We start from the raw sequence: 19658 nt of genomic DNA, 5'->3' as shown, positions 1-19658 counted from the left end.
CGAGGTGACTTTGCTGCCAGGTTCGTAGGAAATCTCCAATATCCTCAATTTGGGGCAATCAGAGGCATAGATTTGGGGTGGGGGGGCCTTTGAATGCCACCCACTCCTTTCACCTCCAATGCCATTCTTCCTGCAACCTTCTAACTGCAGGAAGTGAAGGAAAACCACTTTCATCTTCACTGCCCAATCCCTGAAGCCTAGGCCTCAACCATTGATGGTTAGAACCTAACTCATGATCTTTAGGACCTAGAAGCTGCTGATCTCTGATTGGGCAGAAGCTTCTGACAAGATGGGACTCTGCAGGCCAAGCCTGCAAATCAAGAGAAGCTTGCTCTGTCAGCTCTTAAATTGATTGGCTGATTCATGAGCCAATCTCCGTGGGGAAAGGCAGCAAGTCAGTCATCACTGAACATGCCTGCCCCTCACCACCCCCACAGTTTTGCATTTTAATTGTTTATATACAATGCAGACTCTTCGAAAGTTGGCACAATATGCGTTGGATTGCCCTGGGATTAGATTCATGTAATGGCAGTCATCAGTTTGTCTGAACATTCTGTTGAGTTGTCTCTACGTTTGGTCTGAAGTATTAGAGAGCCTCTTAGTATGATTGCGCAGGAAATTCTGTGTTGAATACTATACCCACTTGTTGAACAATAAAGACACTGTAACTGCTACAGCTCTGCAAGAAAGGCACTTAGTTCACAGAAATTGTAATAATATTATTGACTCAGCATTAGAACTGAATATAACATTCTGTTGGCCAGCCAGTTTCAGAGCAGTCTGTTCTCATAGTGATACAGTGCAAGTACGGTGCTTGTACTTCTTATGACACAACTATCCCAAAAACATTGTCCTCACTTTGGGCAGAGGGTGGTACATGTATGGAATGAGCTGCCAGAGGAAGTGGTGGAGGCTGGTACAATTACCACATTTAAAGGGCATCTGGATGGGTATATGATTAAGAAGGGTTTAGAGGGACATGGACCAAGTGCTGGCAAATGGAATTAGATTAGGTTGGGATATCTGGTCAGCATGGATGAGTTAGACTGAAGTGTCTGTTTCCATGCTGTATATCTCTATAACTATGACTTGTGTGCTTGCTGCATTTGTTTCATTTCTTTGTTAATTTTACCAATAGTTCTCTCCCCATTCCTTTATCTTCATGAGCTAGACACTAGTTGTACACTAGAAGTTGCCTGTTCCTCTGTACTCCATTCAAAACTCCCTCAGGTACTGTGCAGAAACTGGTGTGAATTATGATTCAGTCTCTGACATGCTGCAACTGTTATTGACCCATTTTAATAAGGGGGGGGAGGAATCTCCTGTCACAAATAGTGAACTAAATAACATTCAGAAACCATCTACAAGGTGTGGAGGTGATAGCTGAGTGGTGTTTATCGCTAAGCTATTTCTCCAGGGAATGTTCTGCAGACCCTGGTTCAAATCCTGCCACAGCACAAAGTAGAAATTGAATCCAATAAAAGTCTGGAATGAAGAGCCTAATGATGACCATGAAATAATGCCCTTCAGGGAAGGAAACTGCAGTTCTTACTTGGTGTGGCCTACATGTGACTCCAAACCTACAGTGATGTGGTTGACTCTTAACTGCCCTCTGGGGCAATCAATGCTGGATTATCCAGCAATGCCCTTACCCCATGAATGTTTTTTTTTAAATGCTGGAACAGAGTGGTTATCTCGAATTCTTTATGTCCCATTGGTTTCACACGGATTCTATGCCCTCCCTCCATGTTGATTGTCATCCTCTCACTCTTTCAGAAAGTTTGGAAAAGGAACTGGTCGATATTGTACCCAGCAAGTTCAAACAGTATAGCCAGGCTGGAACTGTTTGATGCAAGGGACTGGACTAACCCTCATGAGAAGCAGATTACAAAGCGAGTGGAACGGATCATTCGTTTGTCTGACTGTATCAGCATTAATCAGAACCAAGTGGAAAACCCTCCGAAAGAGACGGCGACATTTAGCATTATCACCATGGAGAAAACCTACATCATGGCAACTTCAAAACATGATGTGATGGCTTGGGTCAAGTGTCTTTGTGAATTAGCATTTCAGGTGGGTGCATCAGAGGGGAGTGGAAAGTGAAAGTTATTCGCTTTCTATTAGATAAGTAAATATGTTAGTGTCATTTAAAAAGGGAGCAATTGCATACATTTGTTTTCATGAGTAGCTTTCCTCAAAATAAAAGTTGAGTTGCTTATGCAGTATTCATGGATTTATTGGGCATGTTACAAACCTAGCTGGTGGTGCTACTGGGTAAATTTATTCCCAGAGGGAAATCAGCTTTTGTTGATCGGTTTTTGAAAGAATTAGTTAATGTAGTCATCATTTACATAAACATAGTCACACGAGGGTTGCTGAGATTCTTTAACAACAGAACAATTTCTTACACAATAGACAAAATTGAAAAAAGCTATCTGATATTGAACACAGTTAGACAGATCTTGAAACACACAGCGAAACAAAGTTGGAACAACTCCCTCTCTCAACACCATCACTTTACAGTGATTCAAATCCAGAAACATTGCCCCATGTATCACATTTTTAAGTAATGGATTGTTCCTTCTGTTCCCTGAACTGTGCGATCTTCTTTTCAGAATATCCTCAAAACTGAAAGCTTAGATTTTCACAGCCTTTTATAACCTGCAGATTTCAGATCAAATAACTCCTGGTCTGGAGATCACACAAGATCAAATCTTCCACTGAATAAATTAAACCCTCTGAAAAAAAAACCCTCCTTTCTTGGAGAGAAACTGTGCTGCTGGCCTCAGTCAGGTCTCTGCTGAACTGCCCTAAAACATTTCAGTCCCAGGGTTACCTAACCTGAAACCAATCTTTCATTATTGTAAACTGAAACTGAGCTAATGGCCTTCAATGTTTATCCTACCTGTTGTCATGATTTGGAGGTGCTGGTGTTGGACTGGAGTGTACAATGTTAAAAATCACACAGCATCAAGTTATAGTCTAACAGGTTTCACCTGTTGTAAATCACAACCGTATAAACAACCCTGTCAAGACCCCTTAAAATCTTTTATGTTTCAAACACGTTACTCTTTACTCTTCTAGACTTCAATGTATTGTAGCCAAACCTGTGATGTTGCCTCATAAAACAACCTGCCATTCCAGGTATTCATCTGGTGAATGATTTCTTAATTGCTTCCAATACATTAAAATCCTTCCTTCTTTTAAAAAAAAATCAATATTGTACAATGAATCTGTAACTGAGGCTTACCCATCTCTTGATTTCTGTTAACTTCTCAAACAATGACAACATTCTGTTAGCTTTCCTGATTAGGTGCTGTAGCTGCGCACTAACCTGCTGTTATTCAGGACAGCCAGACCTGTGCATCTCAGAGCTCTGCAATTTCTCAACATTTGAGATAAAATGCTTCCCTTTTATTCTTCCTGACAAAATGAACAATTTCACATTTTCACCTTATATATATATTTCCCCTTACCTCCCTAAACCGAAATGATCTAAAAATCCAAAGCTCTTTTACAAAGTAAACCTGAACAGAGCTGTTGACATGATCCTTTGGAGATTAGCTCTGCTCAGCTCAAACTTGCAAGTTGTTTTTCCAAAAGGCATGAACTCAGTGTCCAGCGCTCTGTATGTTCTGTTTGGGTCAAATGAAGTTTATTTTCCAAAGGACCCAAACAGATTTATCCACTTTTGTCAGTAGAATTTCATTTTGCGTGTAGTGTATTTCCTATGGTTTCGATATTTTAAAAATCCTCTTGTACAGTGCACATCACTTTTTAACCAATCTGGGCCAGCAATTAGAAAAGAGTAGATTACTTATCCACTCAGATCTCCATCACTTCAGACACAGCACATAAGCAGACAAATAAATGTATGCACATTGATACTCTGTAATGTCAATAGGACTGATTACACCAGGCTGTGACTATCAATTAAAGCAGGAAGCTTAAACAGTCGGCAGTCTCAGGTTTGAAGATAGACCCCCTTGGCTGGTTGGTATAAGTGTATCTGAAAAACAAAAACATTCTTTATTCGAGAAACAGTTGGTCCCAAGGTGTGCTTCACTTGCCAGATCTTTGGCATGTACCTAGTCCATCTGTATGTCTCTGTATCCTCCTTATGTCCCTCTTCACAACATACATTCTAGCCTTATCTTTGTGTCATCAGCAAACTTGCCAACCACACCTTGAGTCATACAGCACGGAAACAGATCCTTCGGTCCAACCAGTCCGTACTGACCATGTTCCCAAACTAAACCAGTCCCACCTGCCTGCGCCTGGCCCATATCCCTCCAAACCTTTCCTGTTCATGTAAAAAGTGGAGGTCCCAGCATTGATCCTTCCTACACCTTGCCAACCAGAAAATGACCCAGTTGTACAGATTCTGTTTCTTGTTAGCTAGCTAATGTTCTATCCACGCCAATGTGTTAGGCCCGTAACATGGCTACCATTTTCTGCAGTAGCCTTTGATGTGTTACTTCACAAGAAGATTTCTGAAAATCTAAGAATAGTGCATTTCCTGCTGGTTTCCCTCTTCCTCAAAGAACACTGAAAAATTGGTTAAGCTTGAGCTCCTGATCACAAAATCACTGATTGTGCCTGATCTCCTTGAACAGTTTGAAAGATTCTGTTTTACTGCCTTCAATGACAAATTCTAATATCTTCACAATGACACATCTTAAACTATTTGGCCCACAGCTTCCTACTTTCTGCTGCATGCCTTTACAAATAAAGGAACTACATTTGCAATTTTCAATTCCAATGGAACCATAATCAAACCTAAATAAATTTTGGAAAATTCTAACCAGTACATCAACTTTCTGACTAGCCACTCTTTTTAAAAAGTCCCAAGGATGAAATCCATTAGGGCCTGGGTCCACAGCTCCAATCCAGGACCACTTCCCTGGTGATTGTAAATTTCTAGAGTTTGTTTTTATTTTTGTATGGGATATGGGGATTCCTGACAAGGTCAGTATTTGTTACCCTTGACATACAAAGTTTGCTCGGAGAAAGTGAGGACTGCAGATGCTGGAGGTCAGAGTCGAGAGCATGGTGCTGGAAAAGCACAGCAGGTCAGGCAGCATCCAAGGAGCAGGACAATCAACGTTTTGGGCATAAGCCCTTCATCAGGAATGCAAAGTTTGCTAGGCCATTTCAGAAGATAATTCAGAGTTAAACACATTACTGTGGGATTGGAAACACATGTAAGACAAACCAGGGAAGGATAGCATGCTTATTTCCCCAAATGACCACCGCACACAGCACCAGGCACCCGGGTTCAGTTCCACCCTTGGGTGACTCTGAGTGGAGTTTGCACAGTCTCCCAGTGTCCGTGTGGGTTTCCTCTGGGTGCTCCAGTTTCCTCCCACAGTCCAAAGATGCGCAGGTTAGGGTGGATTGGCCTTGAGGAATGCAGGGTTGCAGGGATGGGTGGGGGTGGATCTGGCTGAGAGGTTTGGTGTGGACTCGATGGGCTGAACGACCTGCTTCCGCACTGTTGGATTCTATTCTATGAAATGGGCCCAGCTGTCAATTCCAGATTTTTATTAGACGCAGATTTTGCCGCCTGCTGTGGTGGCATTTAAACCATGACCTCAGGACGATAAGTTTCTCTTTTATTTTGGGCAGCACAGTGGTACAGTGGTTAGCACTGCTGCCTCACAGCGGCAGGGACCCGGGTTCAATTCCCGACTCAGGCGACTCTCTGTTTGGAGTTTGCACTTTCTCCCCGTGTCTGCGTGGGTTTCCTCCGGGTGCTCCGGTTTCCTCCCACAGTCCAAAGATGTGCAGGTTAGGTGAATTGGCCATGCTAAATTGCCCATAGTGTTAGGTGCAGGGGTAAATGTAGGAGAATGGGTCTGGGTGGGTTGCTCTTCGGAGGGTCGGTGTGGACTTGTTGGGCTGAAGGGCCTGTTTCCACACTGTAAGTAATCTAATCTAATAACATTACCATGACGTTCTGGATTATGAGTTCAATGACATTAGCACTATAGCATTGCCATCCATTAAGACATCCCTCATTTGGATAAACATAACAGAAATGTTTAAGAGAGTTCAATTTACATTATCATTCTTTAAAACTTTACACAACATTTATGCAAGATATTTTGTCTACATGCTTTGCAATAAGTAAAACAGGGACATAATTGCTTGGTGATGTTTTCAGCAGGCATTGCGCTGGTCTCTGCTGTTTCAGATTACTCCCCCAGGTTTGGAGACACTATACAGTCAATTGTTCAATATACTGGCTTCCACTGAGTAGTCCCCAGCAAAAGTGGAAAGTTACATTTGTGGTCTGACATGCATTATTGAACTTTGTCATGACTTTTAAATCTATAATTACAGCTTTCATTTCCTCCACCTTTTCAGAATACTAGTACAACAAAACCAAATGAAGATGTTTCTGCCTCCAGTAACATGTTGCCTGGTGACTCATTAATAATGGAGGAAAATGAACTTTATTCAACAATATCCCAAGGTGCAGTATGAAATAAGATAAGGAAAATGTGCTATCCATTCTGAATTCATGTCCAGGTCAAGAACATCTAACCTTCTCCCCATGGGGGAAGTGAATGTAATAGAGACAGGTTTGTGGATGGCAGAAAAATAGTTGGAAAAGCAGGTGATGAAGGTGATACAAACAGATTGTTCGGGATATTAGCAGGTTAAGCAAGTCGGCAAAAGCCTTGTGGATGGAACACGATGTGGAGGAATGTGAAGTACTGGAGTCTGGCAAGAGGAATAGAAGAGGTGAATATTATTTAAATGGAGAAAGACTGCAGAGAGCTATGGAATAGTGGGATTCTGAACTCATCGCCTGTGAATCATAAAAAGTGAGCATCAAGTTCAGCAGGTCATAGGGAAGGCAAGTGGAGCGTTGACCTTTATTTTAAAGGGACTGGGATATAAAAGTAAGGAAGTCTTGCTAAAAATGTACAACACACCATTCAGACCATGGCTGGATTACTTTGAACAACTTTGGGCCCTTATCTAAGAAAAGATAGGCTCACATTTGAGGCCACTGAGAGAAAGGCCAATACCAGGAAGAGATCAGACTATTTTATGAAGTTGTGTTGATTGGGCCTAAACTCATTGGAATATAGAAGAATGAGAGGTAACCTTATTGAAACAGGCTCAGTTCTTAGGGGATGTGACAGGATAGGTATCCTGTTGTGGGAGAGAGCATGGAGGGCATAATCTCAGAAGAAGGAGATGAGGGGAATCTCTTCTCTCAGGTGATCTCTTTACCAGAAAGGGCAGCAGAGGCTGGGTCAATTTGAATATTCAAGATTTGGAGATGCCGGTGTTGGACTGGGGTGTATAAAGTTAAAAATCACACAACACCAGGTTATAGTCCAACACCAGGTTATAGTCCAACACTTTTAATTGGAAGCACAGTAGCTTTCGGAGTGACACTCTAGCTTTCTTAAATGTGGAGGGCAGCCCTCCACAACCACTTGATGAAAGAGTGTCGTTCCGAAAGCTAGTGTGCTTCCAATTAAAAGTGTTGGACTATAACCTGGTGTTGGACTATAACCTGGTGTTGGACTATAACCTGGTGTTGTGTGATTTTTAACTTTGAATATTCAAGGCTGAGATAAACTGACGCAAATAGAGAAGTTGGGACTTGCATATTATTCTGTATTTCCTCAAGTTTAAAATCTTCAGAGAAGTGGATAGGTTTCCAAAGTCTGTGTAGGGCAAGTCAGTTCAGAGGTTTCAGAAGATACATGCAAGGTGTTGCATTTTGGTAAGATGCACAAGGGCAGGGCTTACCGCTTACACAGTTAAAGGTAGGGCCCTGGGGAGTGCTGTAGAACAGATGGACCTAGGGGTTCAGGTACATAATTCTTTGAAGTTTGCATCACATATAGATAGGTGGTTAAGATGGCATATACCACAGTTGCCTTCATTGCTCAGACCTTTGAGTATAGGAGTTGGGACGTTATGTTGTGGTTGTACAGATGTTGATGAGGTCTCTCTTGGAGGACTGAGCCCAGTTCTGGTCGTCCTGCTACAGAAAGGATATTATTAAGCTGGAGAGGGTTCAGAAGAGATTTACCAGAATATTGCTAAAATGGAGGGTTTGAGTTATGAGGAGAAGCTGGACAGGCCGGGGCTGTTTTCCCTGGAGCGTAGGAGGTTGAGGGGTGACCTTATATAGGTTTATAAAATTATGAGGGGCATGAATGAGCAAATGTCTTTTTTCTAGGGTAGGAGAGTACAATGAATTATAAGGTGAAAGGAGAACAATTTAAAAGGGACCTGAGGGGCAGCCTTTTCACACAGAGGGTGGGTCATGTATAGAATGAACTACAAAAGCTGGTGGTAGTTGCAGGTACAGTTACAAGACGTTTGGATAGGTACATGAATCGGAAAGCTTTAGAGTGATATTGGCCCAATGCAGGCAAATGTGATCATTAAGTTTGGGAAGGGTCTGTTTCCATGCTGTACAACTCTGCGACTCTATTGGGGAAGTCTATAAAGGGATGTGAGCATATTGTTTACCAGATGGAGTGCTCTTCTCCACACATCAGTGTTGAGATTCATGTCTTAATATCATTTGGATCCTGTGCTTTAATCTTTGCATTGATTGACAGATCAGCCATCCTTTGATCCTTTAAATGGCTAACCAGAAAGCTGACTTTTTGTTTGGGTGCTCAGCCATTGTTTCACTACTTAAGACTTTAATCTATTCATCTCTGGAGGCTTTGTTTAATCAGTTGTGCAGTGGGACCTGATTAGTGGTGTTTCAGTAAGCTCTAAATATCACTCATTGATTCAGGTGATATTGACAGAACTGTAAAATGGACAATGAACATTTTAATAGTTTTATGAGCATTTAATAGGATTACATTCATTTGAAGAGGTTTTTGAATGGATGTTTGTTTTTTTATTTAAACAGTTTTATGAGCATCTCAAAGACATTCAAATACTTCCTTGGGTTCATAAGTTCAGTTCATTGTGGATTCTGGGTAAGCAGATATGAGTGAGGCTGAAAGGGATCAAGAGGTATATAAGTGGTGAGAGCTAGGGAACAGAATTGGGCTTCTATCACTGTGAATAGAACCAGGTCCTTGGATCTGCCTGTCTTGCTCTCTCTTCATACCTGTTTCCAGATGGAAAGGTCTAACATCAACCATCTCCACCACTCAGAATCACGGCTTGTCATTTTCAGTTCATTGTGTCTACACTAGCTCTCTAAATGAAGATGGTATAGCCAGGCAGTGCCACTTGGCACATGATTTTGCAACGTCAGGAATGGTCTGAATCACGATCCCCACCTCGAAGGACCTAAGCCTGGTCCTGGGTGTCAGAAGTTGACCTCATGCCCACAAGTGATTTTGCCAATGGTCAGCAGGCAGGTAAGGAAGTGCAGGTAGTGAAGGAAACATGTCTGGAGGAACCCAGGAGGTATCAGAGATGGGAAGAGATGGAAATTATTTAGCTTTGATTGGAGAGTTGGAGTAAAACAAAGTAAGGTGATCCCAGTAACATTGACAACAGAGGAGCACTCTTGAGAGGCAATAGTTTCAACATAAAATTCTGTCTTCCAGTACGGGCATAAACCTTTTGAGAAAAACTAGTAAGAATCCTTGTGCTGACAGTAGAGTATGAGTTCTATGTCTCAGTAATCATGGTCCTAAACTTGTTGAGCAACAGCATTGGCTGGAGAAAACGTCCAATGACAGGGGAGTTTGTTGCAGTTGCTTCCAACCTGACAGCAGATGTGTAGGTGGAAACACTGTCTGGCTGTGAAGCCATGGTGGCAGTGGTAGTTCCTCAGATTGTAAGCCCCAGCCTATGAAGATGCTGGGTGTAGTGAGCGGAACAATTCTCACCAATGTTATTTGGATTCTGTGAGTAGACATTGAAGTCATTAGGAATAAATGTATGGAGTTTCCAACTTGATTTACTTATTTCAAGAACAAAATGAACTAACATACTTCCAAAGGAAAATTACACTAAATCTCGATGCTAAGGTAGGTTTAGGAAATGGGAGGACCTCGTGTGTTTGTCTCAGAGAATGGCAGATCACAGACGTCTGGAGAAAGCTCCTCCCAAAAATATTCTAGTAGTGAACATTAACAACAAAAACAGAAATTGTTGGAAAAGCTCAGCAGGTCTGGCAGCATCTGTGGAGAGAAATCAGAGTTAATGTTTCGGGTTGAGTGACCCTTCCTCAGAACTCCGGATGCTGCCAGACCTGCTGAGCTTTTCCAGCAACTTCTGTTTTTGTTTCTGATTTACAGCATGCGCAGTTCCTCCCGTTTTTCTTGTTCAGAGGTGAACATTCTTTGTCATTAAATTGTTGAAAATGTATTTAACAGCTGGAAATCAATTCACTGTGACGGTGCAGAAGTCTGAAGCTGCAACAAGGTGTGAGCTCCATGGAACCTATCTGTTAATTGCAGGCAAAGACAGCCTGATTCTGAAAGATCCCATAACAAAACATGATGTCTACAAATGGCCTTACAGCTATCTACGTCGATATGGAATGGATCAGGTGAAAATATATCTGTTTGAATCTTCGTCCTGTTGTGTTGCTTCCTTGGTGTTGATGTTTCTCTTGAATATTACTGTAGTATTCAGAAAGTAATGCTTCTGCTAAAGTCAGCTGCCCCCACATCACTGCCATGGACAATGCCTGTTAAAATAAGAGGCAGTAAACACCACAGGAATATTTGGGAAGAACAGTGAAACAACTAACTAGTCTCAATTAGAACAAAATTTAGCATTACAGTAAAGTCATTTACAATAGGAATGAGCCTTCTGCCTTGATTTTATTTGGGGGCTCGTTTGGGATGGACATCCCTTCTGGGGGCGAGAGAGTGGCGCTGGAAAAGCACAGCAGGTCAGGCAGTATCCGAGGAGCAGGAGAATCGACATTTCAGGCATAAGCCCTTTACTATAAAGCCTGGGCCATTTAACTCCCATGTCTCACATAAACAATCCAGGTTAGTCACCCTAACCCCAATCCCTTCAGGTCAGGGGACTGAGAATTAGGGCCCGTTGATTTAGGACAGTGGAGTATTGAGGAGAGGTCATTGGCACAGTCAATGACTGTGATAGCTGAACCAACTGAGGAAGGGAGAGACTATATCAGGTCTGTAACTGTCCAGGAACTCACTGTGTATTGAAGTAGGTTTCAATGTGATCACCTCTCATTCCTCCAAACTTCAGAGATTTTCAACCCAGTTTGCCCAATCTCTCTCCATAAGACAGCGCTGCTATCCCAGGAGGAAAACTGGCGAACCTTCACTGTATTTCTGTATGGCAATGATCTCTTTGCTGGGATAAGGAGGCCAAGTCTACACATACCACTCCATGTGCAATCTAACCAAGCTCCTATACAACTGAAGCAAGTCTTCACTCGTCCTGTCACAAACCCTCTTGCAATAAACGCTAACAATTCTGTAAGCATTCCTGAAGAAGGGTTTTACCCAAAACGTTGACTTCTCCACCTCCTGATGCTGCCTGACTTGCTGTGTTCTTCCAGCCTCCTGCCTGTCTACTAACAATCCTATTAATCTTCCCAAGAGCTTGCTGCATTTCCACGTTAGTCTTCAGTGATTTATCAACTGGGACACTTCAGTCCTTAGAAACGTCTACCTCAATACCACCTTCCTGCTCTTTCTCCACACTCAGTCATGTCATTAGTCTCCAGAAACCTATTGATTTCTATCATGAGCATGTTCAATGATAGAGCTCCTACAGAGCTCCAGGTACAGAATGCTCAATGTTGACCGTCATAATCCTGAGATTACGTTTCTTGATCCGAGAGTCACAAAGCGACATATCTACTTACGTCTACCCCGTCACAATCTCTTAGAATTTTATCAGTTTCAATAAGCTTGCCTCTCATTGTTGAAAACTCCAGTAATTTCAGAGCTCTTTCTCAATCTCTTCTCAAACCAACCCTGCATCCCAGGGATTGATCTCATGAATATCTGTTGAGCTCCCCCTATGGCAAATACATGCTTTCTTAGATAAAGACACCAAAACTATACACAGAACTCTAGCTGGGGTCTCACCAAGGTGATACAGAACTGCAGCACGATATCTCTGCTGCTGTGTTCAAAGTACTGCTCAAGTTTTCAGACCACTGCTCCTTCATCAGCTGAAGTGAGGAGTATGTCAGGTGACGAAGGGGCAGCGCTCTGAAAGCTTGTGATTTCAAATAAACCTGTTGGACTCTAACCTGGTGTGTGACTTCAGATTTTGTCCACCTCAGTCCAACAGCAGCACCTCCACATTGTAGTTTTTAGTTAGTCAAAGACAAGGACATCTGTATCCTTTTCAACAGCCACACTTTGCAATCTCACTGTTTAAGAAATATTCAGAGCTGAAAATGTGTTGCTGGTTAAAGCACAGCAGGTCAGGCAGCATCCAAGGAACAGGAAATTCAACGTTTCGGGCCAGAGCCCTTCATCAGGAATGCGGAGAGTGTGCCAGGCAGGCTAAGATAAAAGGTAAGGAGGAGGGACTTGGGGGAGGGGCGATGGAGGTGGGATAGATGGAAGGAGGTCAAGGTGAGGGTGATAGGCCGGAGTGGGGTGGGGGTGGAGAGGTCAGGAAGAGGATTGCAGGTTAGGAGGGCGGTGCTGAGTTGAGGGAACCAACTGAGACAAGGTGGGGGGAGGGGAAATGAGGAAACTGGAGAAATCTGAGTTCATTCCTTGTGGTTGGAGGGTTCCCAGGCGGAAGATGAGGCGCTTTTCCTCCAACCGTCGTGTTGTTATGTTCTGGCGATGGAGGAGTCCAAGGACCTGCATGTCCTCGGTGGAGTGGGAGGGAGAGTTAAAGTGTTGAGCCAATGGGTGGTTGGGTTGGTTGGTCCGGGCGTCCCAGAGGTGTTCCCTGAAGCGCTCCGCAAGTAGGCAGCCCGTCTCCCCAATATAGAGGAGGCCACATCGGGTGCAGCGGATGCAATAGATGATGTGTGTGGAGGTGCAGGTGAATTTGTGGCGGATATGGAAGGATCCCTTGGGGCCTTGGAGGGAAGTGAGGGAGGAGGTGTGGGCGCAAGTTTTACATTTCTTGCGGTTGCAGGGGAAGGTGCCGGGAGTGGAGGTTGGGTTGGTGGGGGGGTGTGGACCTGACGAGGGACTCACGAAGGGAGTGGTCTTTGCGGAACGCTGATAGAGGGGAGGGAAATATATCCCTGGTAGTGGGGTCCGTTTGGAGGTGGCGGAAATGACGGCGGATGATACGCTGTGTATGGAGGTTGGTGGGGTGGTAGGTGAGAACCAGTGGGGTTCTGTCTTGGTGGCGGTTGGAGGAGCGGGGCTCAAGGGCGGAGGAGCGGGAAGTGGAGGAGATGCGGTGGAGGGCATCGTTGATCACATCTGGGGGGAATCTGCAGTCCTTGAAGAAGGAGGCCATCTGGGCTGTACGGTATTGGAACTGGTCCTCCTGGGAGCAGATGCGGTGGAGACGAAGGAATTGGGAATATTTGGAACTGGTCCTCCTGGAAGCAGATGCGGCGGAGACGATTGGAACTGGTCCTCCTGGGAGCAGGAATAGGAAATATTCAGCCTTTCTGTTTTGACTGTCAAAGTGAATAACTCATCTTTGTTCACATTATATTCTGTCTGCCTTGTTTTGCCTGGTTCCTGTATCCTGCCCAGCTCCTCTTGAAGCTTCTGTTCATCCTCCTCACAACTTGTATTCCCAGCTCATTCCATTTCTCCAGAAACTTAGAACGATTACGATCTGGCCCCTCAAATCCAAATCATTTAAATAAATTGTTGATTAAATTTGTTTTATGGATGTGAGACAGTAAAACTGTGTGAGGCAAATATCTCTCCTTTTAAATTAAAGAAGGTGGAATGTGCAATAAAAGCCCTTCATGCAGATTATCTCTCTTCACCCACTTCTCGATGAACAATTGATTAATGTCACTTTGGTTGTTGTACTAAAGACAGAGTTCTGGTGCAGGAATTAGTATTCAGCCTTACTCAAATCTCAACTCGTGAGGAAGCTAGTCATCACCTAAATGTGAGGGAGCTGAGGGATGAGGATTCCACTAATTGATCATTTCTGATGATTTATTTAAAGATAATCTAATATGTACAGTGCAGAGTACTCTCCTCACACAGACCTAGAGTGTTACAGTGTGACCACATCCCTGTGCTTGGCCCATCTCTGTAAGTTGTGCTTTTAAAATCATAGTGGGGACAAAATGCTCAGCACATTGAGTCTACACTGGTCCAACCTAGATCCACCAGCCTATCTCTTTGACCTGCGATTCCCAAGGCCTGTCCATGTAACTTGCACATCCCTGGACTGTGGGAGGAAACTCGCACAGACACAGGGAGAACATGCAAACTCCACACAGACAATCGCCTGAGGATGGAATCAAACCTGGGTCCCTGGCGCTGTGAGGCAGCAGTGCTAACCATTGAGACAATGTGCTGTCGACAACAGGGCAGGGACTTCACGCCAAAGCTGATAATACAGCAACGCCTCGATCAAATTCCCACTATCCCAAAGTCTGTCGTTTTGATATATCCAACTCCACAGTTCCATCTGCTGTTCAGTTACAGCGGTTTAAGCAGATAGTGCTGACTTGGATGAACCAATCTTGGCTCTGCTCCAGATAGGGGTAATTTCTCAGACCCTCTCCCTGTCTGAAGCTTTTCATTTGTTGCTGGCTCTTTACTACAGTTCCTGCAGAGACACAGACAGTAAATGAAATAGCCTCTGTGATTAGTGGGGAACAGGCTTGAGTTTCAGGTTGCCTTGTGGATTACGCAGGAGAGTTACTGTGTGGAATTTGTCGTGATAGAATTTCCACAGTATGGGAGCAGGTCGTATGGCCCATTGACTCTCAGAAGAGCATCGCACCCACAATGACACCATCCCTGTAACCCTGCATTTCCCATGGCTGATCCAGCTAACCTGCAAATCTCTGGACACCATGGGGCAATTTTCCATTGCCATTCCACCCTGACCTGCACATTTTTGGACTGTGGGAGGAAACCAGAGCACCTGGAGGAAACCCACACAGACACGGGGAGAACGTGCAAACCCCGTACAGACAGGGAGGGTGGAATCGAAGGTGGGTCTCTCGTGCTGTGAGGCACTGAGAGACCACTGAGTCACCATTCTATATGCAAGCTCTAATATTACAATGTTATATGCAGTTGAATGTAATTTAATGAAAATTGTATACTGGCATTATGTCTGACGGAGATTTCCTTTATCATCAGGCAACATTTACATTTGAAGCAGGAAGAAGATGCGATTCAGGACAGGGGATTTTTCGATTCAAAACAAAGGCAGTTAAAGGAATTTTCCACATTATTGATGCAGCAGTAAAGGAAAAGGAGTCCAAGAAAAAACAGAAACGATTAAGTTTAACTTCTGTTAGCTCTGAGACTTCCACAGCGTCCAGTCAAAAACTGCCAAGTGCAGCATCCCCTAGTCAGGAATCTTCAGATGAAAAGGGTGGAAGGGTGAAACCCTTGAAGGACACAGATTCAAATCAAGAGGTTAGGAGGAGAAAAGAAAATCGAGGTTGTAAAGGCCGTAACTCACCTTCTGGGGCTGTACCAAGGGCACCTCCAGGAGCCGAAAGGAACTTCCCTACAACCGATGATAGGGAGGGTGTCGGTGGAATAGTTTATGCTACTGTCAAATATCCTAAAGGAAAGGCAACAAAGGTTAATGTGGAGGAGCCAACGGTTAATCCTACAAAGTATAGAGATAGTTACAGTGATGACTCTTCTATAGACCCAGTGTATGAGAATGTTTCGGATATAGAATCACTGCTGTCCTTTGAGGACGAGCCATCCTTTCTCAAGGACATACAAAAGTCACTCTATGAAAATTCACAGGGTAGCCTTGAAGATCAGAACTTGTCTTCCAGTACATCAGTTTCTACCCCAGATTATGAGAATGTTGTGATTGAACGCAGTCAGCTGACATTTGAAGGTGAACAGGATGATTGTACAGTCAATGAGAAAGGTGATCTACACCAGACTCCTCCTGGGACAACACCCAAGGAGCGAGACACTTCCTTAAGCTCCGGAGCCTCTAAAGTCACAAAAGCAAAATTTCCAGCTGGTATCCAAGAGGTTCTAACTGATCTGTACTCCAAAGAATTGAGTAAGACCCGAGAAGGAAAACTGGAGAAGTTTAGCAGACCATCCGAGCTGCGAAAATATTGAACTGGGGATGTGGACGGGTATGGGATGCTGGGGAGAGGGCTGGCTGAGTGGTTACTGAAATGGAAACAATTTCTCTAACAATGTTTATCAATTTACAGGTTTTCAACAATTACTTTCTAATATTTCTCATTTTCTCCAGTGAATCTGTAAATGCAGGCCGAGTGACATGGAGAGGTACATCTCCTTGAGCCTGATTTTTTCCTCTCCATGTATCATCACATCCACGCCTCCTTCCAGCCCAACCCAGGCCCTCTCTGAACCTCCCCTCCATTACTGCCATTCTGCATCTGCTCGGGACAGATGCCTCAAGAGTCACTTAGCAACAATAGGTGGTCCTTAAAATGGGTGCAAAGAAAATAAACATCTTAAGGTCTAAAAGCGGTGTCACTCTGTTACATGCCATCCATACCATACAGAAACAAATAGGTCAGACTCAAGAAGAAAAAACAAAGTCCTGTCCAGTGGTCATTGAGTTGTAAAAACAAATGCCTATTCAGAAACCACATCAAAGACAAATAATCCTTTTATAACCATATAAAATGTCAATTAAATGCTACAGACAACCTTCTGATAAGCTAAGTGCTTTTTAGTCTTTTGAAATGCAGGTGAGCATTAGTAATGGGCTCTCCTGTGGGAAAACAGTCAATGCAGCTTCACGCAATATTGAAATTAAAAGAAAAGAGGGCTAATTTTTTTCTAAGCTGCACATTAGAAGAATTTCAGTTGCAGATAACTTTGTTTTAAAATGTTAGAGCAGCGCGCCAATGTGTTTCAACCATGTCCACTTCAGCCACTTCAGATCATGACCTCAGAATTCCCAAGCACTGACTGTTTGTTTGTTTTCTACTGTTTTGAATGCATACTAATAATTTATCAGTTGTGAAACATATCTCACAACATATCCTTATCAGAAAAAGTAATTCAATATTTAGACAATATTGGCCAAAGTAATGGTCAATTGACCTATTCAGGACAATGCTCAATGATCAATCACTGTAAAACTCAGCAATTGGGCAAATTTGCTGGCTAATTCTGAGTATGTGAAGAATTACACTGAAGAAAGCCAATTTAGATTTGTCAGTCAGGCTCACAGTTTGGTGCAGTTGTGTTTTGACAAAGAGTCACGACATTAATACTGATTTCTCTCCACAGATGCTGCCAGACCTGCTGAGCTTTTCCAGCAATTTCTGTCTTTGGTGGTGCAATTGTGTATGGGAAGCTACATAAGCTCCTTGTCTTTGCAGAGAAGAAGAATATATATGTGCACTGCGCCTATTTCAATTCAACAAAAGAGGTGATGGCAGTTTTCTGGTTCATTAAGGTCGAGAGTGTAGTGCTGGAAAAGCACAGCAGGTCAGGCAACATCCGAGGAGCTTATGTCCAAAACGTCGATTCTCTTGATCCTCAGATGCTGCCAGACCTGATGTGCTTTTCCACAACTACACTCTCAACTCTGATCCCCAGCATCTGCAGTCCTCACTGTCTCATAGAACATAGAACATAGAAGGATACAGCGCAGTACAGGCCCTTCGGCCCTCGATGTTGCGCCGACCGAATCCTACCTAACCTATACTAGCCCAATAACTTCCAAATGCCTATCCAATGCCCGCTTAAATGACCATAAAGAAGGAGAGTTCACCACTGATACGGGCAGGGCATTCCATGAACTCACAACCCGCTGTGTGAAGAATCTACCCCTAACATCTGTCCTATACCTACCACCCCTTAATTTAAAGCTATGTCCCCTAGTAACACCTGACTCCATTAGCGGTAAAAGGTTCTTAGTATCTACCCTATCTAAACCCCTAATCATCTTATACACTTCTATCAGATCTCCCCTAAACCTTCTCTTCTCCAATGAGAACAGCCCCAAGTGCCTCAGCCTTTCCTCATAAGATTTTCCTACCATTCCAGGCTTCGGGTTCAGTGGTCAAAGCATTTCCCTCAGATATATGAATCATCCTGCCTAGTTCAAAATTTAACCAAAGCCTGGCAGTTAACTGTCATTCATCATTAACTGGTGCATTCCCCATGGCAATGCATCTACCAATCAGAGTCCATTTGCCATATAATCAGCACTCTCCTCTGATTACATTATAAAAAGGTTTTCCCTCTTGAAGAGGTATTTTTGTGAAATGTCTAGATGTATTCAAGATGAAAAGCTTCAACAAAACATATCCTCTTTCAGCAATTCTCCATTTCTGTATTACTAAATGGAATTTAAGATCATACGGTAAAAACAATAAAATACAATGAACGTAATTACCTCGACTGCAAGTCAAATGTTTTAACTTCATTTTCCTCCTTTACCTATTAGATTTGCATCCCAAAATGCTCTAGTCTGATACTTATCACAAATTGAAAGATTACAAGTTTGATTGGGTGCTGTCAATAACTTGGACGCGAGCTGAGATTTATTGTTCTTTCTGCGTATTTCCAGAAAGCCTCCCCCTTCAAATCTTCTCCAACTGCCCTGCAATTCCAAAGCCGACATACATTTAGACACCTTCGGTCAGACCTCTCCCAGCTGTAAAATCCTTGAATGCTTTGGAGTTTTGGATCTAAAGCTCTCTCTCCTTGATATATCAGGAGTTCAACTCACTGTTGGTGGAGTCCTTCACAAAACAGGAACTTTCAATCTTTCAGCCAACACCCATAATTTTAACTGAATTCTGCTAAATTCTTATCTCTCATTTGTCCTAAACCTTAAAAGTTAACTGCTTAAGAGAACTTCCTGATGAATTAACTTCTCAATTATTTATCTTCTAAGTAACTTGATACTCTTTGGAGGGTTGGTGTGGACTTGTTGGGCTGAAGGGCCTGTTTCCACACTGTAAGTAATCTAATCTAATCTAATCTAATCATCATATGATCATTTACTAGAAGCTGGGCATGCTTACCAGAAACCAGATCCTAGTTCTTAAAAAGGGTCATCACCCTAAGATATCATTTCTTCTTCCTCCAAATACACCTTGGCTTGTCTGTAAGAGCTGCTCCTTTTTTTTGAGGTATTTTAGGTGTTGGAGGTGATTTCCTCGAATTCCAGGAGCAGCAATTACTGTTGAATATGCTGTTATGTTGTTTTGGAACTTTGGAAAAAAAAATCAAAACAACAGCAGTTTTAAAAGGGAGAAGAGCAGACAAAGGAAGCACATGGTGAGGACAATGTAGGAGAGAGAGAGAGAACCTGCACAGTTACCGCCTTTGCTGTTTGAATTCGTGTATCGCTGGACATCGGAGTGCATCTGGGAAAATTAACAAACAGTGAAATTCACAACTGATCTTGGAGGAACTGTTGGGCGAAGTTCACAGCACAGAATCAGAGAAGTTAATTGTTGTTTTAAGTCTGTCCAAGAGAAAGGCTGCAGTAGTGAGTATCGTGGGTTCTTTCTTGATAATATGTTTTTGGAGATAAGTCTCTTGATTAAACTTAAAATATAAGCCATAGCTATTAATTTAACCTGGAGCAGTGTTTGTAGAGGA

The 19658-nt window shown here is 43.0% G+C and overlaps 1 protein-coding gene across 1 annotated transcript in view; it reads left to right on the top strand.

The window, feature by feature from the left end:
• Nucleotides 1–18273, top strand: part of LOC132823119 (docking protein 3-like) — a 37932-nt gene extending 19659 nt beyond the window's left edge. The window contains exons 2-5 of the mRNA XM_060836661.1: nucleotides 1777–2073; nucleotides 6370–6478; nucleotides 10332–10507; nucleotides 15216–18273. Coding sequence (XP_060692644.1) covers nucleotides 1777–2073; nucleotides 6370–6478; nucleotides 10332–10507; nucleotides 15216–16175 — 1542 coding nt within the window. The 3' untranslated portion in view covers nucleotides 16176–18273. The remainder of the gene's footprint in view (nucleotides 1–1776; nucleotides 2074–6369; nucleotides 6479–10331; nucleotides 10508–15215) is intronic.
• Nucleotides 18274–19658: the final 1385 nt, after the last annotated feature.

This window comes from Hemiscyllium ocellatum, chromosome 16 (genome assembly GCF_020745735.1).
Source record: "Hemiscyllium ocellatum isolate sHemOce1 chromosome 16, sHemOce1.pat.X.cur, whole genome shotgun sequence".
Classification (NCBI taxonomy): Eukaryota; Metazoa; Chordata; class Chondrichthyes; order Orectolobiformes; family Hemiscylliidae; genus Hemiscyllium; species Hemiscyllium ocellatum.
Note: the sequence above shows the minus strand (reverse complement) of the source record. Positions and strands in the feature narration are given on the sequence as shown.